The sequence below is a fragment of the Protopterus annectens genome, chromosome 12.part0 (assembly GCF_019279795.1).
Source record: "Protopterus annectens isolate FY-2018-M chromosome 12.part0, PAN1.0, whole genome shotgun sequence".
Lineage (NCBI taxonomy): Eukaryota > Metazoa > Chordata > Ceratodontiformes > Protopteridae > Protopterus > Protopterus annectens.
This window is the reverse complement of record NC_056746.1, coordinates 529,686,165-529,706,426: the sequence shown is the minus strand read 5'-3', so window position 1 is coordinate 529,706,426 and position 20,262 is coordinate 529,686,165. Positions and strand designations below refer to the sequence as shown.

At 47.4% G+C, this 20,262-nt stretch overlaps 1 protein-coding gene across 7 annotated transcripts in view; it reads right to left on the bottom strand.

Annotated features, from left to right (window-relative positions):
• The window catches only part of LOC122816697 (eukaryotic translation initiation factor 2-alpha kinase 1-like), a 1,078,686-nt gene that overhangs the window by 464,597 nt on the left and 593,827 nt on the right, over nucleotides 1-20,262 (bottom strand). For all 7 annotated transcript variants that reach the window (XM_044089674.1, XM_044089672.1, XM_044089671.1 and 4 more), the window contains one exon: nucleotides 20,030-20,129. In XM_044089674.1, the coding sequence (XP_043945609.1) occupies nucleotides 20,030-20,129 (100 nt within the window). The remainder of the gene's footprint in view (nucleotides 1-20,029; nucleotides 20,130-20,262) is intronic.

Below are 20,262 nucleotides of genomic sequence, written 5' to 3'. Positions count from 1 at the left end.
GGCACTTGTGAACTGCTTCTACTTCGGGCACCGCGCAGCAAGAAAGACTGAAGAAAATGGCGTTGGCTGCCTCTTTTATACCCCTGCCGCACTGACGTCAGGGAGGAAGCGACGACAACCGACGCCGGACCTAAACTTTGGAATTTGGCCGACCGAGGACCCACTTGACGGCAGGATAACCCATCTGTTATGACTGCAGCTGTATGCACGATGAACATCTGGATGTAATGGGTGTACATAGGAGGAGAGTATATAAGCATAAATGAGAAGGGGAAGCAGTAAGAGTATGAGAACTCACTGAAACTGAGTAGTGGTATTTAATTTATCCATTAGAATAGATAAGATGTTAGCTTTATTATTGATGGTAAGAAATGTAATAGGTGTGGCTGGAGTGAGTGGTGTGGTAGGAATGGTAAGTGGAGTGGAAGTAATTAGGCAATAGAAAAGCTTAATCAGATTAGTGGGAGGGGGAAGGGGTGTGGCTAGTAAGTATAAGAGTAGGACCCAGGGGGTGGGTGGGAATTGGGGGTAGGGAGCGAGTAGAGACAGGTAAGAAGCAGCTGGAGAAGAGACAATCAGCAATACTGGCTACAGATGGTAAGTTGGATAAGGCAGTAGTAGGTGAGGACAGTGATGAGAGAACCTAGAGACAGTAGTAGTAGACAGTAGGGTGAAGTGCGAGGAACTAGAACGAAGGTCTGGGACTACAGAAAATAAGGTAATTAGTAAAGGAAACTAGAGGAAAAGCATGAGATGAGACTAGGAACAGGGTACCATCTAGTGAAAAGGCCTGAATTGCAGGTAGATAAGCAGGAGAGTTGCTGTATTAAAGACTGGGAAAGAGTGAGAGGGAGTTCCTAGAGGAAGATAGAGGAGTAAATGAAAGGGTACTATAGAGATGGGGGGGGAGAGGCTGCTGGCTGTCCTGACTCAGAGCGTGCTTAGGCACCTATAGCAATGGTGCACAGGTAGAGAGTAAAACTAGCAGGAGTTAGACAGCAAACATACTTTTCTTTTTTCCTTGGAGGGTGAAGGGAATTTAAGGCTGTGAGGTGAACCTGCTGGTATTTGGAGAGGGTCCTTAGGTTCCTAGAGACTTGAGCTGGAAGCACGAGAAGAGCAGGATAACTTAAGGGAGAAAGAGAGGCAAAGTAGTGGAGAGAAACAAATAGTTAGCACAGGCAAGGCAAGAGTGGTCGAGTATCACAAAACAGTCAGCATGCAAAGGTAGCAAATGTACATTTTCCACTTTCTTGCTTGCAGCAATCAAATGTATCTACAAAACAAGAGGTCCTTTCCTCTAAGCAGTAGCAGGAATATAAACATTGGCAATAAACATTTACTCCTACTAGGAAGCAGCCCTAGTAAACACCTTAAAACTATTACTACAAGTCAGAGCTATAATAGGGAACTAAGTAGAGGGTCGGTAGGACTGCTGTCGAGATTAAAAAAAAAAAAAAAGTACACAGTGTCGAAAAATACAGGGAAAACACTGTCTATATCTCAGCGCTCAGTCAGTGTTTAGAGCACACTTGGACAAATCACCACAAGGGTGGCGTAGTTAAAACTCCACTTTCAGGTTTAACAAAAAAAATAAATAAAATAGCCAATGCTGCTTAAAAACTAATTCAGCGTTCAGTCAGATATTACGGCACACATGGACTAGTCACCACGTGGGTGGCGTGGTTGGAACGCCACTTTCAGACTTAAAAACATAGAGTCAAATACTGCTAAAATCTAATTAAGCTGAGGGAGGAAAACAGAGAACGGCTATGCTTCTAGACAAGCATGAAGGTTTCGCCCTTCCAAAGCCGTTTCCTGGCTTAAAACAAATGGCACTATTGCAGGCTCACTCAGAGATGGTTCCGCAAGAGCGGCGTTCCAATTATTAGTCGGTACCGGCTTGTTAAAACACCATGTACCTACACCTTTCAGTTACAATCCCCCAATTCTGGTGTATGCTCAGTTAGGCATAACAGCAGGATCTAATGCCTTCGTTTTGTCACCACGTGGATGGCGTAGTACAGAATAGCCTTATACAACCTTGGAGATCAACACAGAGTGCTGGTTCACTCATAAAAGTTATCGCTTAGGTGCGAGAGTAGTAAAGCTGATACCGGCTTACTAAACAGTGCACAGTAGAAAGTTGTTTAAATTACTGCTAGAGAGGTCAAAGAACTAAGCTAACACGCTACCAAAAACTCCAATGGTACCGCTTGGGTGCCAGATAATTTCTAGCCGTTACCGGCTTATTAGATCACAATGTAGAGTAGGGATTAGTATAATCACACCTAAGCAATAAAATAACCAAGCAGGCACATTACCAATGCTACAGATGAGGCTGGACACAGAAAGACTGCGCAGATGGGAATACCAGCTTACTAAGCGATGTTAAATCAAATCAATACATAAACCTTTGAATAAGCATTTTCCAAACTACACCATGCTCCACAATTGAGGCAAGATACAAAATAGACCATAGAGTGAACACAAACATATACGCATGTTACATAACATTACCAATACACTCTAACTAGAGAAGTTAAGCAGAAGCAGATTGTAATTAGACACACAGTTCACACTTAAGCATGTCAGCAGATTGAATGATAAAACAACAACATGGAGAAACTTTACATACCACAGGCAAGAAAGACGCTGGGAGGGGAGCAGACAGCAGCCAGGGCTTTTTCCTGATTTCTAAAGATGGCGGCCTCAAAAACCCAAGGTATTTATGGGAGTAAGAGGAGGATCAAGGTGGAGTGGGGAGGAGAGTAGGAGGAAAAGCAGGTAGAGGTGGGAGGGGCTAGAGACAGATGCACACTATCAGGAAGGACTGTTAGACATCATGCAGGATATGGAACAAGGAATGGAATGCCAGTGAGGTGAAAGAGTCAAAGGTTACAGACAGCTTGGGACCAAGGGACAGAGAGAAAGAAAAGGCAGTAGAGAGACATATACATTTTCCTCCATACCTATCAGATGTGTTCCCATCCTTACCAGAAACAGTAGTATTGGAATGAACTAAGTGCATAGCAGCAGTGGGATCAACTAAAGTTATAGCTGTTGGGTCAGGTTTGGGAATAGTCCATAAAAATTTGAAAGACGGAGAGGGCCTTTACACATCCTATCTGCCTTTTGACAGGCAGCTGGCTGACCAGCTGGAAAACTGCAGGCAGTAACACACACACACACACACACACACACACACACACACACACACACACACACACACACACACACACACACACACACACACACACACACACCCTCCAAAGCAGTTAGAACAGGAGGAATGGGTGTAGGTTCTGGAAAATCCTTCTGTAACAACTCATAATATTTTCTGAGGGACTGAGAAACTTCTGTGTTCTCCCACTAAAAACACTGGAACATTCTAAAGACAGTGTCAGAGAAAGAGAAACTCCCACAGTGAGAATCAGGAACTGAGCTCTCCTCAGAGTCTGAATCAGAAATCTCAGGAAAAACCCTTTATCCATCCCTGCATCTTCCTGTACTGATTCAGAATCCTGAATCTCTTCAGGAAAAAAAGGAATCCCTTCTTTCCTTTACCAGAAAAGTACAGTTGTGTACACTTACCATAAATGTAGATGTTAGAGTCTATTCACTGTTGCAGTCATCACATTTGGGTTTATCCCTGCCAGAGTAGCCCTCGGCTGTCCCGAATACCAGAGGCTTAGTATTTCTGCATCGGTTGCTGTCGCTTTAGGACTGACGTCAGGTCGTCAGTAGTATAAAGTAAGGCATCCAACGCCATTACATCAGTTTTTCTTCCCCTAACCTGTCAGAAGCTCCCAAGTAGCAGCCAGGTTCTGGTGGAAAAACCCCACCAGTAGAAAGTAAATACCAATATGTCCCTTGTAAGGAAAGAGAAGAAAAAAGGGGGATGGAGGGAAGGAAACCAGGACTGCAACTGTGAATACACTTGAACATCTACATTTATTGTAAGTGTACACAACTGTACTATGTTCTTCGTGTTTCACTGTTGCAGTCATCACATTTGGGTTGATTCCCAAAGCTGAGGAAATGGGTGGAAACAGTCAAGGAAACTAGGGACTGGCTAGGATGCCCTGCAACACTCCAGAGGCAAACCCTGCCCTGGATTTGGAGAAGAGAGGCAGGTGGTAATGTTTGATAAATGTGTGAAAAATGTCTAGGTGGCAGCCTCCAGGATGTCCCTAGTGGGGACTCCTCTGAGGAAAGCTGCAGAGGTGGAGGCTGCTCTGGTGGAGTGAGTCCTGACCCCCTAGGGGGAGGCCTTCCATGTTGTTTGTAGCAGAAATGGATGCAGTGTGCTATCCATTTGGAAATGGTTTGTTTGGAGATGACTTTGCCTTCTTCCCCTGTCACAAAGCTAACCAGCAATTGATCAGAATTTCTGAAGGATTTAGTCCTGTCTAGATAGACTCTGAGCTGTCTGTGTACAACTAGAGAGTGCATGATCCTTTCCCCCTTGTGCTGGGGATTAGGAAAAAAGGTGGACAAATGAACGGATTGGTTGAGAGCCACACTGGACACCACCTTGGGCATGAAGGATGGATTAGTCCTGAGGGATACCTTGTCAGCATGGAAGATGAATAAGGGTTCCACAGCCATGAGTGCTTGCAGCTCGGAGTACCTTCTGGCTGAAGTGATGGCCAGAAGGAAAGCTGTCTTCCAGGAGAGAATTTTTTGCTCTGCAGAAGAAGCTGGTTTGAAGGGGGCAGGGTAAGCTTTTCCAACACAAAGTTAAGGTCCCAAGCTGGGGTTGGTGCTCTTCTGGGTGGCCTCAAGTTGCTAGCCCCTCTTAGGAACTGTTTGATCAAGGGGTTTTGAGAAAAGGAGCTGCTCAGTGGGGAAAATGAGCAGAGATAGCAGAGACATGGATTTTAATAGAGGAAAAAGAGAGACCACTGTGTAGTAGGTCAGTTAAGTAATCCAGGATGAGAGGGAGGGAGGGCTGTGCCGTATTGGCTCCCTTAGTCTGAATCCAGGTGCAGAACCTTTTCCATTTGTCAGCATAAGACTTTCTAGTGCTAGGGCGTCTGGCCTCGTGTACAAGATCTAGAACCTGTTTACTGTGGTTGGCTGATTGATCAGCTGTTAGGGAATAAGCCAAGCTGCCAAATCGAGTGCCTGCAATTGGGGATGCATGAATTCCCCTTCCTTCAGGGTCAGGAGGTTTGGAATCTGAGGAAGATGCCATGATGGCAGTGGGGACAGGCTGCGCAGCAAGGGGTACCAGTGCTGGCGAGGCCAGTCTGAAGCTATAAGAATTGTCCTTGGTTTTTCCTCCTTTAGTATGAGCAGTACCCTGGGGATGAGAGGTAGTGGAGGAAAGGCACAGACCAACAGACTGACCCAGGGGAACAACAGGGCATCCACTTTCCAAGACATGCAGTGATGCTCACTAGTGCAATATTTGCTGATCTGATGGTTGGCGTGGGAGGCAAAGAGGTTGACCTTCAGGGTGCCCCATTTCTGAGTTATTAGGGTGAAGGTTCTTCTGTTGAGCTGCCACTTGTGTGGGTCCTGAAGATTTCTGCTTAATTGGTCTGCCAGAGAGTTGAGAGAATCTGGTAGGAATTGTGCTAACAGGTGGAGCTGCATGGCAGAGGCTGTGTGCCAAAGGGTCATGGCCAGCCTGCATAGAGGGTAGGAGTGAGTCCCTCACTGCTTGTTGATATACCACATTACAGTGGTGTTGTATGTTTTGATCAGGAGAGCCCCTGGGGAGAGAAGGGGCTTGAATGCTATCAAGGCATGCTGGACAGTCATCATCACTTTTTGGTTGATGTGCAGAGGGATTTGCCGTGGGCTCCATAGGCCCTGTATGCACCTGCCTTCCAGGTGTGCACCCCAGGCAAAGTCTGATGAGTCTGTGGTGAGGGTCTGGGGGGGGTGAGAAAGGTAGTTTCTTGTTGTGGGAGCATGCTGTTGCCCTCCAAAGAAAATCTTTTCTGAGGCAAGGAATTATAGGTATAAGAGTCTCCAGGTCTTGACAGTGTTGACACCAAAGGCTTTTTAGGTACCCCTGAGGTTTCCTCATATGCAGTCTGGCAAGTAGAATGAGTAGTACTCAAGATGCCATTAAGCCCAGAGCTTGCAGGATCTTCCTTGCAGATAGCTGGGGTCTGGTGACTAGTTGAGAGAAGTAGGCTGCCAGAAAATTGTACTTTTCCGGTGTAAGGTATGCCATCTGGGATGCTGTGTCTAGGCTTGCTCCCAGGAATATAATCCTTTGGTTGGGCACCTGTTTGGACTTCATTACGTTGATTGTATACCCTAGGGAGGTTAGTAGGGACTTTACAAAGGCCAGGTGCTTGAGCAGCTTTTCCTGGCTGTCTGCCTGAATTAGGCAGTCATCTAAGTATGGGTAAATCTGGATACTCCTTTGTCTGCAAAGGGCAATGGCCGGAGGCCGACATTTTGTGAAAACTCTGGGAGCAGTAGATAAGCCAAAGGGAAGCGCAGAGAACTGAAAGTATGGAGATCCTGCCCTGAAATTGAGATATTTCCTTCATGATTCCCTCATAGGAATATTGAGTTAGGCCTCTTTTAGATCTAGGGTGGCTAGCCAAGCATCCTTGGAGAGCATGGGTAGCAGCTGCTGGAGGGTGAGTATTTTGGGATCACCAGGAAGGTGTTTAGAATGGATAGATCGAGGATGGGGTGGCCAGGTGCCCTCTTTTCTGGGTACCAGAAAAAGTCTGGAGTAGAAACCTTGGCCTCTGTTCTGCAGGAACGTGCTCTACTGACCTCATAGAGAGCAGGGAAAAGACTTGCTTTTGCACCTCTGCCCACTGGTTTGGAGGTAGATCTGGGAACCCTTTTGGGGTAGGAAGGGTGTTGAAAGAAAATATGTATCCCTGGGACACTGTGTTAAGAACTCAGTGGTCATTGGCAATGGTGGCCCAGGTGCTTGCGTGAAAGGTGAGTTTGCCTCCTAGAGGTAAGTAAAGGTGGGCAGAGGGAGGGGGTGAGGGAGGCGAGTTATTGTGAGTTCTTACCATAAGGGAGTGGATTAGAACTCCCTGGTTTTGAAGTGGAGGCAGTCCACTGCTTAGATCTCTGCATTCACTGTGGCTGCTGTTTGGGAGGGTCTTGGATGGAATGGCTTAATGGGAGCAGGAAAGGACCAGTGCTTGGTGGGACAATGCCTGCTGAACCTGAGAAGCTGGACCTGTAAGAAATCCTTAACTGTCTGCATAGATTTTGCTTTTTCTTCCATCTTTTTTAAGACCTCTTCTGCCTTAGTGCCAAATAAGTTGTCTTTGTGCAAGGGGGCATCCAACAATTTAGATTTGACATGGTCTGGCAAGGGCTGTTCCTTAAGCCATGCATGCCTTCTAAAGACAGATCCAGTGACTGCTGCCCTTCAAGAAGCTTCTAGGGCATCAAAACCACAGTGCAAGGTGTGTTTATAGTTACTTGACTTTCAGAATGCATTAATTCTTGTAACTCTTTAGATTCTGCACAAACAGGAAAGGAAGACATTTTTTGTTTGAGGAGTTCCAGGGTATGTTGCTGAAATTTTAGCATATGGAACGGACAGCTTAGTGCCTTAATAGCAAGAGTAACTTAAGTGCACACTTTTTTACCCAATCTGTCGAGTGCTCGGGAATCCCTATATGAGGGGGTGGGATTCTTAGCAGAGGTTGCTTTAATCCCTTTAGGCCCTTGAGAAATTACCTCGGGGTCAGCAGTAGGATTTTTGAAAAGAAATTTGTGTGAGTCAGGGACTCTACAGTACCTGTCTGGTTTTCTGGGTACAGGAGGGAGGGTGTCAGGAGTCAAGCTGGACTCCTGGAAAACATCCTCCACAACATCCAGGACTGGGGGGATGGCCAAGGGTCTGTGCTGTGGAAGATCCAAGAATTCCCTGAGTCTCTTTTTAGACTGAGGGTAGTCCTGACTCTCCCACTGGAAATGTTCCCTTAAGGTATGAAGGGTTTCCCCAAAGGAAAAATCCTCTGGGGGAGAGGTGGAAGGGATGGAATCCTCTGCATCAGAATCCTCATAAGTAGAGAGGGGTTGCAGGTCTTCATATTCAGATGCATCAGTCATTTGACTCTTGTTCACACAAAACTACAGGGGACAGATCTCTTTCCCTTTTGGAGGGGGTAAGCTTGACTTCCCCTGAGCAGCATGATGACATCTTTTGCCATTTTACACATTTGAGACTGATGTAAGGAAGCAAGTGCCTGAGATTGGGTCGTTGGTTTCTTGGGTGTGGTTCGTACTCTGGGCCAAAGAAACTCGGTAGTTTTCGAAAGAATGGTAGTCGCAAAAAAGACGGTTCGTGCTGAGAAATCAGTAGTGCGAAGGGCTTCCTCAGAAGCCAGTGTCTGCTCAGCGGCTCTGGACCCATCCAAGTTAGAGACGATCGCAGGATCCTTAGTCGAAGGGTTTTGCGGCCTACTGGACTCCAAAAGTGTATCAGTACTGGCCTGCGAATGCACTGAAGCGGGCATCAGGGGATGCGAAAGCGCCTCACTGAGGACCGGAGAACTGATGACTAGCTTAACGGAAGCATCGTCGGTAGGTTTGGACCTGTGTGGTCTGCCTCTGTCTTTATCTTTATGTTTTTTCGGAATATCTTCTGTTGGATGGCTTACCGAAGCCATATCAGAGTTCAAGGACTGTAAGCGAAAATATCTAGCTACAATAAGGGCCAGATGACAGATAGTTCTGGTGTTGAACAAAGCACAGAAGGGACAGTGGGGGACGTTGTAGTCTGGGCCTAAACAAGTGACGCAGGAAGAATGAAAGTCTCAGTGTGGTATTTGCTTTCCACAGGCGAGACAATTGTTAACTTTTTCTGACGTAGGTTAGTGCAAGAAAAAAGGATCCCCAACGGGGTACTTAGCTTTAGAAGACTTCAGGTTCAAATTGGTAGACGAAACTCAGGTAGCAGCCAACTGGCACTTGTGTGAACTGCTTCTGCTTTGGGCTCCACAGCAAGAAAGACTGATGTAATGGCATCAGCTGCCTTACTTTATACTACTGACGACCTGATGTCAGTTCTAAAGCGAAAGCAACCGACGCAGAAATACTAAGCCTCTGGTATTTGGGCCGGCCGAGGACTACCCTGGCAGGGATAACCCAAATGTGGTGACTGCAACAGTGAAACATGAAGAACATCTGCTTTGCATCAAGGATCAAAAGCCTGAATTAAACCTTTAGCCTGACCCAGTAAACTACTCCTATCCAAAGAAATTTTAGGAGTAGATGCATGCTTACTTTTCTGTTATTTTTTGATAGGAACAATGAGACCAACTGTGTTACTAATGGCAACAGCTGCTTCCCCAGAGATGGACGCAGCATTCTGACACAAATGGCAAATCTTCTCTGCTCCCTCTCTCCCACAGCCAAGAGTGGCAATCCCTTGCCCACCGATGGGAACCCCAAAAGTCACAGAGGATGTGGCTAACCCCAGTCCACAGTGGCTGTAGGTGCTACACAAGAGGGACCCAGAGTAAAAGAAGAGTATTCTGAGGTACAACAAATGGCAACAGCAGAGTCACCCACCTGTGGCTGAGGCAATTTCTCGCCTCCCTGTGGTGGCAAAGGCTGTTTGCTTAAGCTTTTTATTTTTATGGCTGGAAGAAGGACTGACCATGGGACTGGTAGTCTGTTCCATGGTCAAGTTGAAAATGGTGTCTCCCTCCCTGAGAAGATAAGCAGCAACTGCCAGTAAAGACTACTAGTCCATAAAAAGTTACTTTTTTGATTAAATAATACAGTAAAAAAAGCATTTTAAAAGTATATTACAGACTTGAGACAGTCCATTAAAAAAGCAAAAAACACTGCTTCCATGGGACCAGATGGTGTCCCGGGTTGTGTCCTACATGAACTCCAAGAAGAACTAATCCCTCAAGTAAAACTGCTGTACAATCTCAGCCTCACTACAGGATATGTGCCCAAAGAATGGCGTACAGCAACAGTGGTCCCACTCCACAAAGGTGGCGCTTCTGCGGGCCCCGGAAACTATCGCCTCATAAGCCTGACTAGCCTAGTCTGCAAGGCTATGGAGAGGATCATCATGGAACTCATAAACAAAGACATTGGGGACCTACAGACACTAGATCCTACCCAATCTGGCTTCATCAAGGGCAGATCCTGCCTTTTGAACCTGGTCGACTTTTTCGAAACAGTCACCAAGGCCATAGATGAAGAGAAGGTAGTCCACACAGCCTCTCTCGACCTCGCAAAGGCATTTGACACAATACCCCACTCAGGCATCATAGATAAGCTATCCAGCCTAAATATAAACCCCTATGTCACAACATGGGTCGCAAACTGGCTCAAAGACCGAACCCACAGAGTCAGAGTTGCTGGGGCCATGTCAGACTCGAAACCGGTTACAAGTGGCGTCCCACACGGTTCTGTCCTGGGACCTCTCTTGTTCGGTATTTACTTTTCTGAGGTACAGGCCAACGTGGGAGGACTATGGCTCACCAAGTTCGCAGATGATTGCAAACTGGGAGCCATAATTGACTCTCCAGCTGACACAAACATCCTTCAAAAAGGTCTTGCAGAGACGGATAACTGGTGCCAAAGCCATGGTCTAAAGCTAAATGCCAAAAAGTGTATAGTCATACCCTTTGGCAAAAACAATGTGCCCACAAATTACCACATAGGTGGTAACCCATTAAGTACAGAGAAAGTAATTAGGAATCTGGGGACCCAAGTTGATAGCAATCTCTCCTTTGACAACTACATTGCCAAAGTGGTTAGAAAGACCTTCTACATAGCCCACCTCATCATGAAAGGATTCACATCTAGATCAAGAGAGGTAATCGTGCCTTTATTCATCCCTCATCAGGCCCATCATAGAATACAATGCCCCCTTTGGGATGTACCTTACCCGACACCTGCAGCAATTAGAAAGACCCCAAAAGTACCTCACCAGGAGGATCAAGGGACTCAAACAGATGCCATATGCTGCTCGGTTAAAAAAAACTCCAGCTCTACTCAGTTGCATACCGCCTACTTTGAGGCGATCTATGCCTGACATATAAAGCTATGTCCAACCCAGAATTAATGGACATGCTCCACCTCAGTAAATCTAAATCCCTTAGAGCCACGCGCTCGAGGGACTTGAACCACAGCACAGAAATAAATAGAACATGCTGGAGGGACAGATTCATAACTCAGAGGCTCCCTTCGCTCTGGAATAGAATTCCAATTCATGTTAGGCAGAGCACCTCACTGACTCTCTTCAAGAAGAATCTTGATGAGTGGATGGGGGATCGTAGGTTTGTCCCGGGGATTACTTCCGTGTCACTATTAGACAGAGGCACGGTAAACTAAACTTTAAAAAGGGCACAGTATACTCAAATCAAAGGGTGGCATAAGCCAAACACAATCGGGCTAGGCTTATAAATGCCCCAGGGCAGATAGCCTAGTATGAACCTATGAACCTATAACACTCGCAGCTTTAAAATAACTTTCCTGAAAAGGAAAGTAAAAAAACATCAACAAAATTAAGAAAATGAAAGTTTTTTCACCAAAAAGCATTTATCCGTCCAGCAAAGGAAACCACACGCCGACTGTTGATCCTTGAAAGCCTCAGAGAAGCATACTCTTCAGCATCAGTAAAGCTCTGGGAGGCTTCTCACCCACACTTGTCTTTTAGTCAGCTCAGCTTGCGCTGATAGTTTGGGTGTGTGGAACGTGCCCTGAAATTTTGGAAGCTGGCCGGCTGTTATATCTTTGGCAGGATATAACCCATATAATTAGAAGTTATGTACTCACCATAACATTCCATCGGAGTAGGTGTATTCATTTGTCTGCAACCTGTGGGTTATGGATCCGATATCGGATCCGAACCGGCATGGTTTTCCAGCTATGGATCCGAGCTCTCAGCTCCTCCCCTCACCCATAATGCCCTGCTCTCCCTACATGACCTCAGATCGAGTTTGCCAACAATAGAAATACCCTAAAAAGGGTAACACATAATATGCAGAAAACTGACAAGGCCAGGGGGATAGGAGGGCGGGATGGTTGCAGACAAATGAATACACCTACTCAGATGGAACGTTATGGTGAGTACATAACTTCTAAATCTGAAGTAGGAGATTCATTTGTCTGCAACCTGTGGGACAGAGTCCCCAGCTACCTGAATCTTGGGCGGCCATCATGGAAGGATATTCCGAGCACCATGAGCCAAAGGATGCTCTACCTCTAGATGTAATATCCAACTTGTAGTGGGAGATAAAGGTATGAGATGAAGCCCAAGTGGCTGCTGAACAAATATCATCCAGAGGAATCCTAGCTTTAAAGGCCGCTGAAGTAGAAACTGACCGGGTTGAATGGGCATGTACTCCCTCCGGTGCGGGCCTTCCAGAAGCTTGATAAGCCAATAAGATGCACTGCGAAATCCAGCGTGATAAGGAGACTTTGGAAATTGGTTTACCCAAACTGAATTTAGCAAAGGAAATAAACAACTGGTCGGATTGCCTATGACCAGCTGTCCTGTTCAGATAAAATCTAAGTTGCCTGTGAACATCTAAGGAATGTAACTTGTATTCACCTTTGTTTTGATATTTAGGAAAGAAAACAGGGAGGTTAATGGATTGATTAATATTTGCTTAAGAAGCTACCTTAGGAAGAAAGGACGGGTTGGTCCTGAGGTATACACGGTCCGGATGAAAGACCAAGTAAGGAGGCTTGAAGTTCTGAAACTCTCTTGGCCGAGGTAATGGCTACTAAAAAGGCCATCTTGAAAGATAAAAATTTCAGATCTACCGTAGCCGCAGGTTCGAAGGGGGGAGCGGTCAAGGCCTGAAGGACCAGAGAAAGGTCCCAAGGAGGAACCACATGCTTTACAGGGGGTCTGAGGAGAAAAGTACCTTTCAGGAAAATCTTACACAATTTGGCAGACATCAGTGGACTGGAGTCTTGACCAATATGATAGTGAGAAATTGCCGCAAGTTGCACTTTGACTGTGGAACTGCTGGCACCATCATTAAAAAGAGTGGTTAGAAAGTCAAGCACCAGAGGAAGGGGAACTGTGAAGGGGTCTAGACCTTGCCGCTCCGCCCAAATGGAGAATCGTTTCCACTTACTGCGGTAAACTTTCCTGGTAGATGGTTTATGAGCCGCCACCAGGATAGCCTTAACTGGAGACGAAATACCGGGAGTCCTGATCAGGAGTGGAACTGGAGCAGCCAAGCAGTCAGCTTCAGGTTGTCCAGATTCGGGGTTGATAGATGGGATGGGTGAGATATCAGATCCGGAATGGGATCTAGAATCCAAGGAGGATTCACTGAGTGAGACCTTAGGAAAGGGAACCAGATCTGTCGAGGCCAGAATGGGGCAATGAGAATCATTCTGCACCCCAACCGAGAGGCTTTCTGAAGAACTTGGAGCATCAGAGGCAAAGGGGGGTAAGCATAAAGAAGACTGGGTGGCCAAGCATGCACCAGAGCGTCTCTTGGGGTATCTCCGGGAGGAGGTATTAGAGCGAAAAAACTGTCGCACTTGGTGTTTGAGGGAGACGCAAAGAGATTGCAACAAGGAGTTCCCCACCGTGCGAAGATGCGTTTCGCTACCTGAGCATTGAGAGACCACTCGTAAGGGGAGAGAATGGTGCGACTGAGTTTGTCCGCAAGGATGTTGGACCGACCGGAATATGCGTTGCGAGAAAGCGGTTGGTGGAGATTGCCCATTCCCACACTCTCATGGCTTCTCGACAAAGAGGGTAAGACCTGGTTCCTCCCTGTTTGTTGATATACCAGATGACAGACATGTTGTCCGACTGAATCGCAATAGTTCCCAAGGGAAGAAAGGCCTGTAGTGCTTGCAACGCTAAGAGCACTGCTCTCATCTCTAGAACGTTGATATGTAGTAAGGTCTCTGAATCGTTTCACGTGCCTTGGACCGTCCGGCCTGCAAAATGCCCCCCCCACCCGAGGCGGGAGGCGTCCGTGGTCACCGTGGCGAGAGGGGGAGAAGCACAAAAGGGGCGGCCTCCGTGGAGATCTGGAGAGTGGAGCCACCACAGGAGGGACCGCTTGCAAGCCTTGCTGATCGCAATGGGATGATGCATAGGAAGAGCAAGATAAGACCACTGAACTAGGAGTGTCCATTGAAGGACGCGCATATTGAACCTGGCGAGAGGAAGAAGAGCTATCGCTGCTGCCATGGACCCTAGACCCCTCAGGACCAACTCCGCCGGAACTGAGCTGGAGTGGAAAATGGCCCGCACCTGGAGCTGCAGATTCTGAATTCTGTCCGCAGTGAGGAAGGCTCTTAACCGTCTCGTGTCTAACCTGGCACCTATAAAATCTATGAACTGCGTAGGGGCTAGGTTGGATTTTTCTGTATTTATTGTGATGCCCAGACGGGGAGCTAGATGGAGAAAGGAATCTCGCGCCAATAACAGTAGATGCCTTGTTGGAGCGGTGAGAAGCCAGTCATCCAGGTAAGGGAAGACCTGCACCCCCTGAAGCCTCAGGTGGGCCGCTACCACTGCTAATACCTTGGTGAACACCCTGGGGGCTGTGGTGAGACCAAAGGGAAGGACCCGGAATTGGTAGTGACTGGCTCCCAGCCAGAAGCGGAGAAACCTCCTGGAGCGCCTGTCCATTAGTATATGGTAGTACGCATCCTTGAGGTCTATAGAGCACATCCAGTGATTTTCTCCCAGAAGGGGGAGAATAGACTGTAATGTAACCATTCAGAACTTCTCCTTGGGAACTGCCAGGTTCAAGAGTGAAAGGTCTAATATTGGTCTTAGATCCCCCGTCTTTTTTGGCACTAAAAAGAACCTGGAGTAGAACCCTGATCCGATCTGGTCTGGGGGGACGGGCTGGATGGCTCTTTTCTTTAGCAGATGGCCAATTTCTGCCAAAGCGGCCTCCCACTGACCGGGTGGAACGTCGGGGAGGGACTTCAATTTTGGCATGTGATGAAATGGGATGCGGTATCCTCTGGATATGATGCGGAGGACTCAGCGGTCTGATGTTATGGACCCCCATACCGCTAGGTGCTCCGAAAAACGTCCCCCGACTGCCTCCAGAGTGGAGCAGCCGGGCAACCCTTCAGGGCTGCTGCGCGGGCCGTTCAGAGAAGGGTTCTCTGGACCCGAAGTTCCTGGAAGCCCCTCTGCCCCTGGGGCGGCGTCCTCCCTGTCCTCCTCTGCCACGGAAGGACTGGTTGTCCGGAGCGGGTTGGGATTGCTGCGACTTCCGGAACCACATCTTCTTCTGGCCCTTTTGGTTCCTAGAATAGGGCCTCTGGGGCACAGAGAAGCGGATTCCGATGGCAGGCAGTGTCTTCCCGTCCTTTTCACTCTGGGTCAAAGTATCACGAACAGTTTTGCCAAAGAGGGCAGAACCATCGAAGGGAGCGTTCGCAAATGACGCCTTGAAGGGCTCCGTGAAATTGCAATGACGGAGCCAGGCCTGACGTCTAGTAACTAGGCCTGCCCCTGCGGCTCTAGCGACACCTTCCGTAGCATGGGACAGTAACCGCATAGAGGTATTGGTCACGGACCTGAGAGTGGCCATACGGGTGGAGTGCAACAATTTGTCCTCCTCCGACATGGACTCTGGGGGGGATGCAGCGTATTCCTTGATAAGATCGCGCTGCATCCTAATCACATGTGCCAGGTAGTTCAGCGCCCTCACTGAAAAGGTCGCTCAACTAAACATCCGCTTCCCCAAGCGGTCCATCATCCGAGACTCCTTGCTCGGGGGATGGACTGAGGGGCTCTCCTGAGCAAGTTCCCTCTTGGTGGCTGCCGCCGTCAACATGGCATCTACCGGAGGCCCCTTACTCCAGTGGGCACGGTCAGCCGGGGGACTAAGTATACGGTCAGGCCTTTTTGGAATTGGCTCCACGGTGTCCGGTTCCTTCCACGCCTTGGTGGTAATCAGGTCCACCAGGGGGTCAGCAGGAGGGGACACCCAAGAGGTAGACGGGCCCGCTTCAAATGCCTCCAAGAACACGGACTCGTCCGAGGAAGACATGGGGGCAGACCACCCCCCCCTTATGCGAAGCATTTCCATGATGTCTCCAAAGGAGACATCCTCGGGGGGTGATCTTGGGGAGCCTTCCCCTTCCTCCAAATCCGTGTCTTCAGTGAGAGACTCGGGGGAGTCTATGTGCCTCCTTTTGCACGTATGCTTGCGAGGGGCATCCTCCGGGGGGCTGTCAGAGGACTCCTCGCAAGCTGTGACATGTTCCAAAGGAACAACTTGGGGCAAAGGAGCGGGCTGTCCCAGTGGCCGGATGGTGGAAGCCTGGCCCAGTGCAGATGGAGCGCGGGACGGAGCCGAAGCAAGTGCCGGGGGTCCGGAAACCCTCAACAGGGCCCTCTCCACTACATCAAAAGCCGAGGGGGAGCCGACCTCGACCAAAGGATCCGATAATCGGCTCCCCCTAGGATCCGAAGAGTGGATCGGAGCCGGCACCGAAGCACTCGGATCCGAGGGGACAGTGCGCTCCGACATGGACGGCGCCGAAGGAGCACTGATCCCCCCGGATCCGAAGCTCGGATCCAGGCTCCGAGAGGTCGGATCCGAAGCACTCGAGGGCAGGGTCGGATCCGAAGTACCCAGTACTATCGGCGCCGACCCACCCCCGGCTCCGAAGCTGCTCGGCTCCAACTGCTCCGAACCCGGGTAGCGGGTCGGAGAAGGAGCTATAGGTTTAAAGAAAGGGGTCGAGCTCCCCCCCAGAGGGGGGGGGAGGCAAGAGCACTCCCATCTGCATCTGGGCCTGGATGAACCTTCTCATCATCCGGTCCAGATCAGCATCAGATAAACTGTATGTAGATCTCGACGAGGCTACCGAGGTAGGCCTTGAGTGCCTCCTCGATAGCCTCGACGGAGATCGGGTCTCCTCCTCCTCAGGTCCCGGTGAAAAGCACACAGGAGACCGGAGCCGAGGAGGGGGAGAACCAGCAGACAAGGAGGCCGGAGGAGAAGCTTGGCAGGCGGGGCCGAAACAGAGGTCTCGGCCCGCCGCTTATGGTGCTTCTCCCTCCGGTCCTTCTTTCTTGCTTCCCTCTCCTCCAAACCACTACAGGGAGGTTGAGTCCCAGGTGGAGGAGGGGAGCGAGAGGAGGAACCGAGACACGGTACCCCCCGAAGGAGCGGTAGCCGGAGCCGAGTCCGGGGGCAAAAGTCCCACCAGGACCAGCTTCGACCTCCGCTCCTTCAATGCCCTGGGGTTGAACCCTGCACAAATGGAACATCCAGAAGTGAGGTGTTCAACCCCAAGGCATCGAACGCACCGAGTGTGGCCATCAGCAGGGGAAAGCTTATGGCCACACTCGGAGCACTTCGAAAAAACAGCCCTAGGTGGTTCAGACATCCTAAGGACACTATTTTTTTTTTTTTTTTTTTTTTTTTTTTTTTTTTTTTTTTTACTTTGGCTAGTTAGCTTTTACTTTTTTAGACTAATTAAACAAACACAGGCTCAAACACACACTACGCACCAGCGAGGGGAGGGAAAGTAAAAGTTATAAAGTTAATAAAACTAAACAACTTTAAGCTATAATAAGGGAAACCTATAACTTTCACACAAAACTGACTGAAAAACCTTAAATTTAACACTAAAATTAGCAGTAATAAACACTTAGCTGTAGAGCTCTCAGAAACCAATCTGGTCACCAGCGCGGCAAACTAGATCTGGGGTCATGTAGGGAGAGCAGGGCATTATGGGTGAGGGGAGGAGCTGAGAGCTCGGATCCATAGCTGGAAAACCATGCCGGTTCGGATCCGATATCAGATCCATAACCCACAGGTTGCAGACAAATGAATCTCCTACTTCAGATCTAAGGTTACTATTGTAGTGCTCAATATGATGAACATCTATCAGTTCAAGCCTGTAGTATAAATCTCTGACAGAAAAGAAACACTTATTTTCTCAAAAATTATGAGCTGGAAGGTAATCCTAATTGGAGGAATTATCTACCCAGCCTGACTGACTGCTGATCACCTGAAACATCCAAAGGAGCCACTCTTTGGTGGCAAGAAATTTCTGAAGTTTTAGCACCTTAATCACCAATCTGTTCTTGCTCTCTATGAGCTGTGCAGTGGCCAATGTACATAGGAGGCTCCTTAAAGCTTTGCAAGGTTGCTGACAGGTCGAGTTCTTGGCTGAATATCCAATATGGCTTAGACTATTGCAACAGTGATTTAATGATGAACATCTATCCTACACTCAACAGCATTTTAAAAAAATGCAGCTTTTTTCTTTTTTAGTATGACCTCTGGCTATTGGCTAGGCTGAAAATGGCCATTCAGAGCAGTTAAACTAGTATTAACCTATTAACCTTTACTTTCTCCCTGAAGACTATATGGTAAAAGACTTGGGAACTCAGATTAAGAGTAACCTGAACTTTGATCACCATGTGTCCACGGCAGTAAGAAAATCTTTCTATCTGTCGCAAAGTGTAATTAAGGGCATGGCATCCAGATCTAAGGAGATCATAGTCCCAATATGCTCATCCCTCAGAGTATATTGCATCTTGTGGCATGTAACTGACCAGGAATGTGCAACTGGAGTGGCCACAGAGGTTCCTCACTAAAAGAATACAGGGTTTAAATATGTCCTACGCAGACTGCCTCAAACCTCTGTCCCTGTACTCAGTCTCCTATAAACTGAGGGGCAATCTATGCCTAACCAAAAAGGCATTCTCCAATCCAACTCTGATGGATCTGCTACAGATTCACAAAAAAAAAAAAAACTAGAAACACCCAATCTAAGGATCAAAACTTTGTCTGTGACAACCAAAACATGTTGGAGAGATAGGTTTGTAGCTCAGAGATTACCTGCTCTCTGGAAAAGACTTGTCATTCATCTGAAATTGAGTATTCCCCATATCTGTTCAAATGGAATTTGGAGCAACAGATGGGAAATCACAAAGTCACTCCTGGCTTGTCACCTGTGGCCTTTATGTACAGGGCAGTTTATAGATGCCCTAAGTCACAGACATATAACAAAATCGTTGTAGACCATGGGCATGGATAATTGAGAAAACTGGGGTGTCAATGGCTAGGCTGAAAAGGGCTCTGGGGTCTTTAGCCTAGTAATCTAATATGAACCTATGAAAAAAATATATATACATTTGTATCTTTTTCTCTTTGTGCCTTCCAAAGATCACTTGTCCACAGATCTTCAGCCTAACTGTTAGTGTGCAGGGTGCACTATCTACACTCAAGTGAGAGTCAGCATATAACAGGTAACAGAAAAAGCAGTTAAAAGAGGAGTTGCTGTCCTTTTACCATCATACTGTTTTTCAGTTTTGCTTACAAAGGAAAACAGCCCTCTTCATAATGGCTTAGGGGGCTAGCTTCATTCTTCTGGACTGGGGTAATTTGTTTTTCAGGACAGGCCCTAATTATCCCCAGGCAGTTGACTACTCTTCCCTCCTATACCCAAAATGGTTGCCACACATCATGCTGTGTAAAGGCCAGAGATGTGTCTTTTATAGCCTTAATTCTATCCCCCGGTGGATGATATGAACATCTGTATCAATGCAGGGGCCAACTACATCCCTGAATCAGAGCATGCAGGCACTCGCACTCAGACAAGACTACCATCACCAGCTTTGGATCCCTAAGCCCACATCATCACAGTCTAGGTCTACTGTTTTCTGTACACGTGTAGCAATTCAGCCAACTAAGAGTCACCATGCCTACCCACGGGATGTGTAAGCCACATAAGTTACACACCCCCATAATCCTTTGTTTGGTTCTTCCAGTGCCCAAGTTGCTTCATAAATGCAAGCCTGGGTCACAGACAGGGTCCCCTCTATGTCACAGAGCTGGGCACTTACTCCCCCCCCCCATCAATTCAAAAGAAACATTTCTTAACCTTCCATTTATTTAAAGAAAAGAAAACAGCATTTATTTGATATGAAATGCATGTCCTTGCACAGTAATTTGTAATAGTATTTCTTGTTTGCCCTAAAACTAGCTGGAGAGAGAATAAAACAGGTTTTAACAACATACACTTACTGAAAACCGAACAATGCTAAATATAAAAAAGCAAATTGTAAAGTAAAATGACTCACCTCCTCCATCTCCAAGATGGGCATTCCTGTCCAAGAGCCATTCCCTCAATGACAGTTCACAAAACTGCATCTGTATATAAAGCATTAAACGGAACTGCACCTGATAAAGAATCAGTCAGAAAAAATATATTTTCTATGTGCTTTAGTATTAAGCATAAATATTAAAAATTTGTGAAGAATAAAGCATAGTAATATTAGTACACACTGCTATTTCGCAGCTCACAATATGCAGA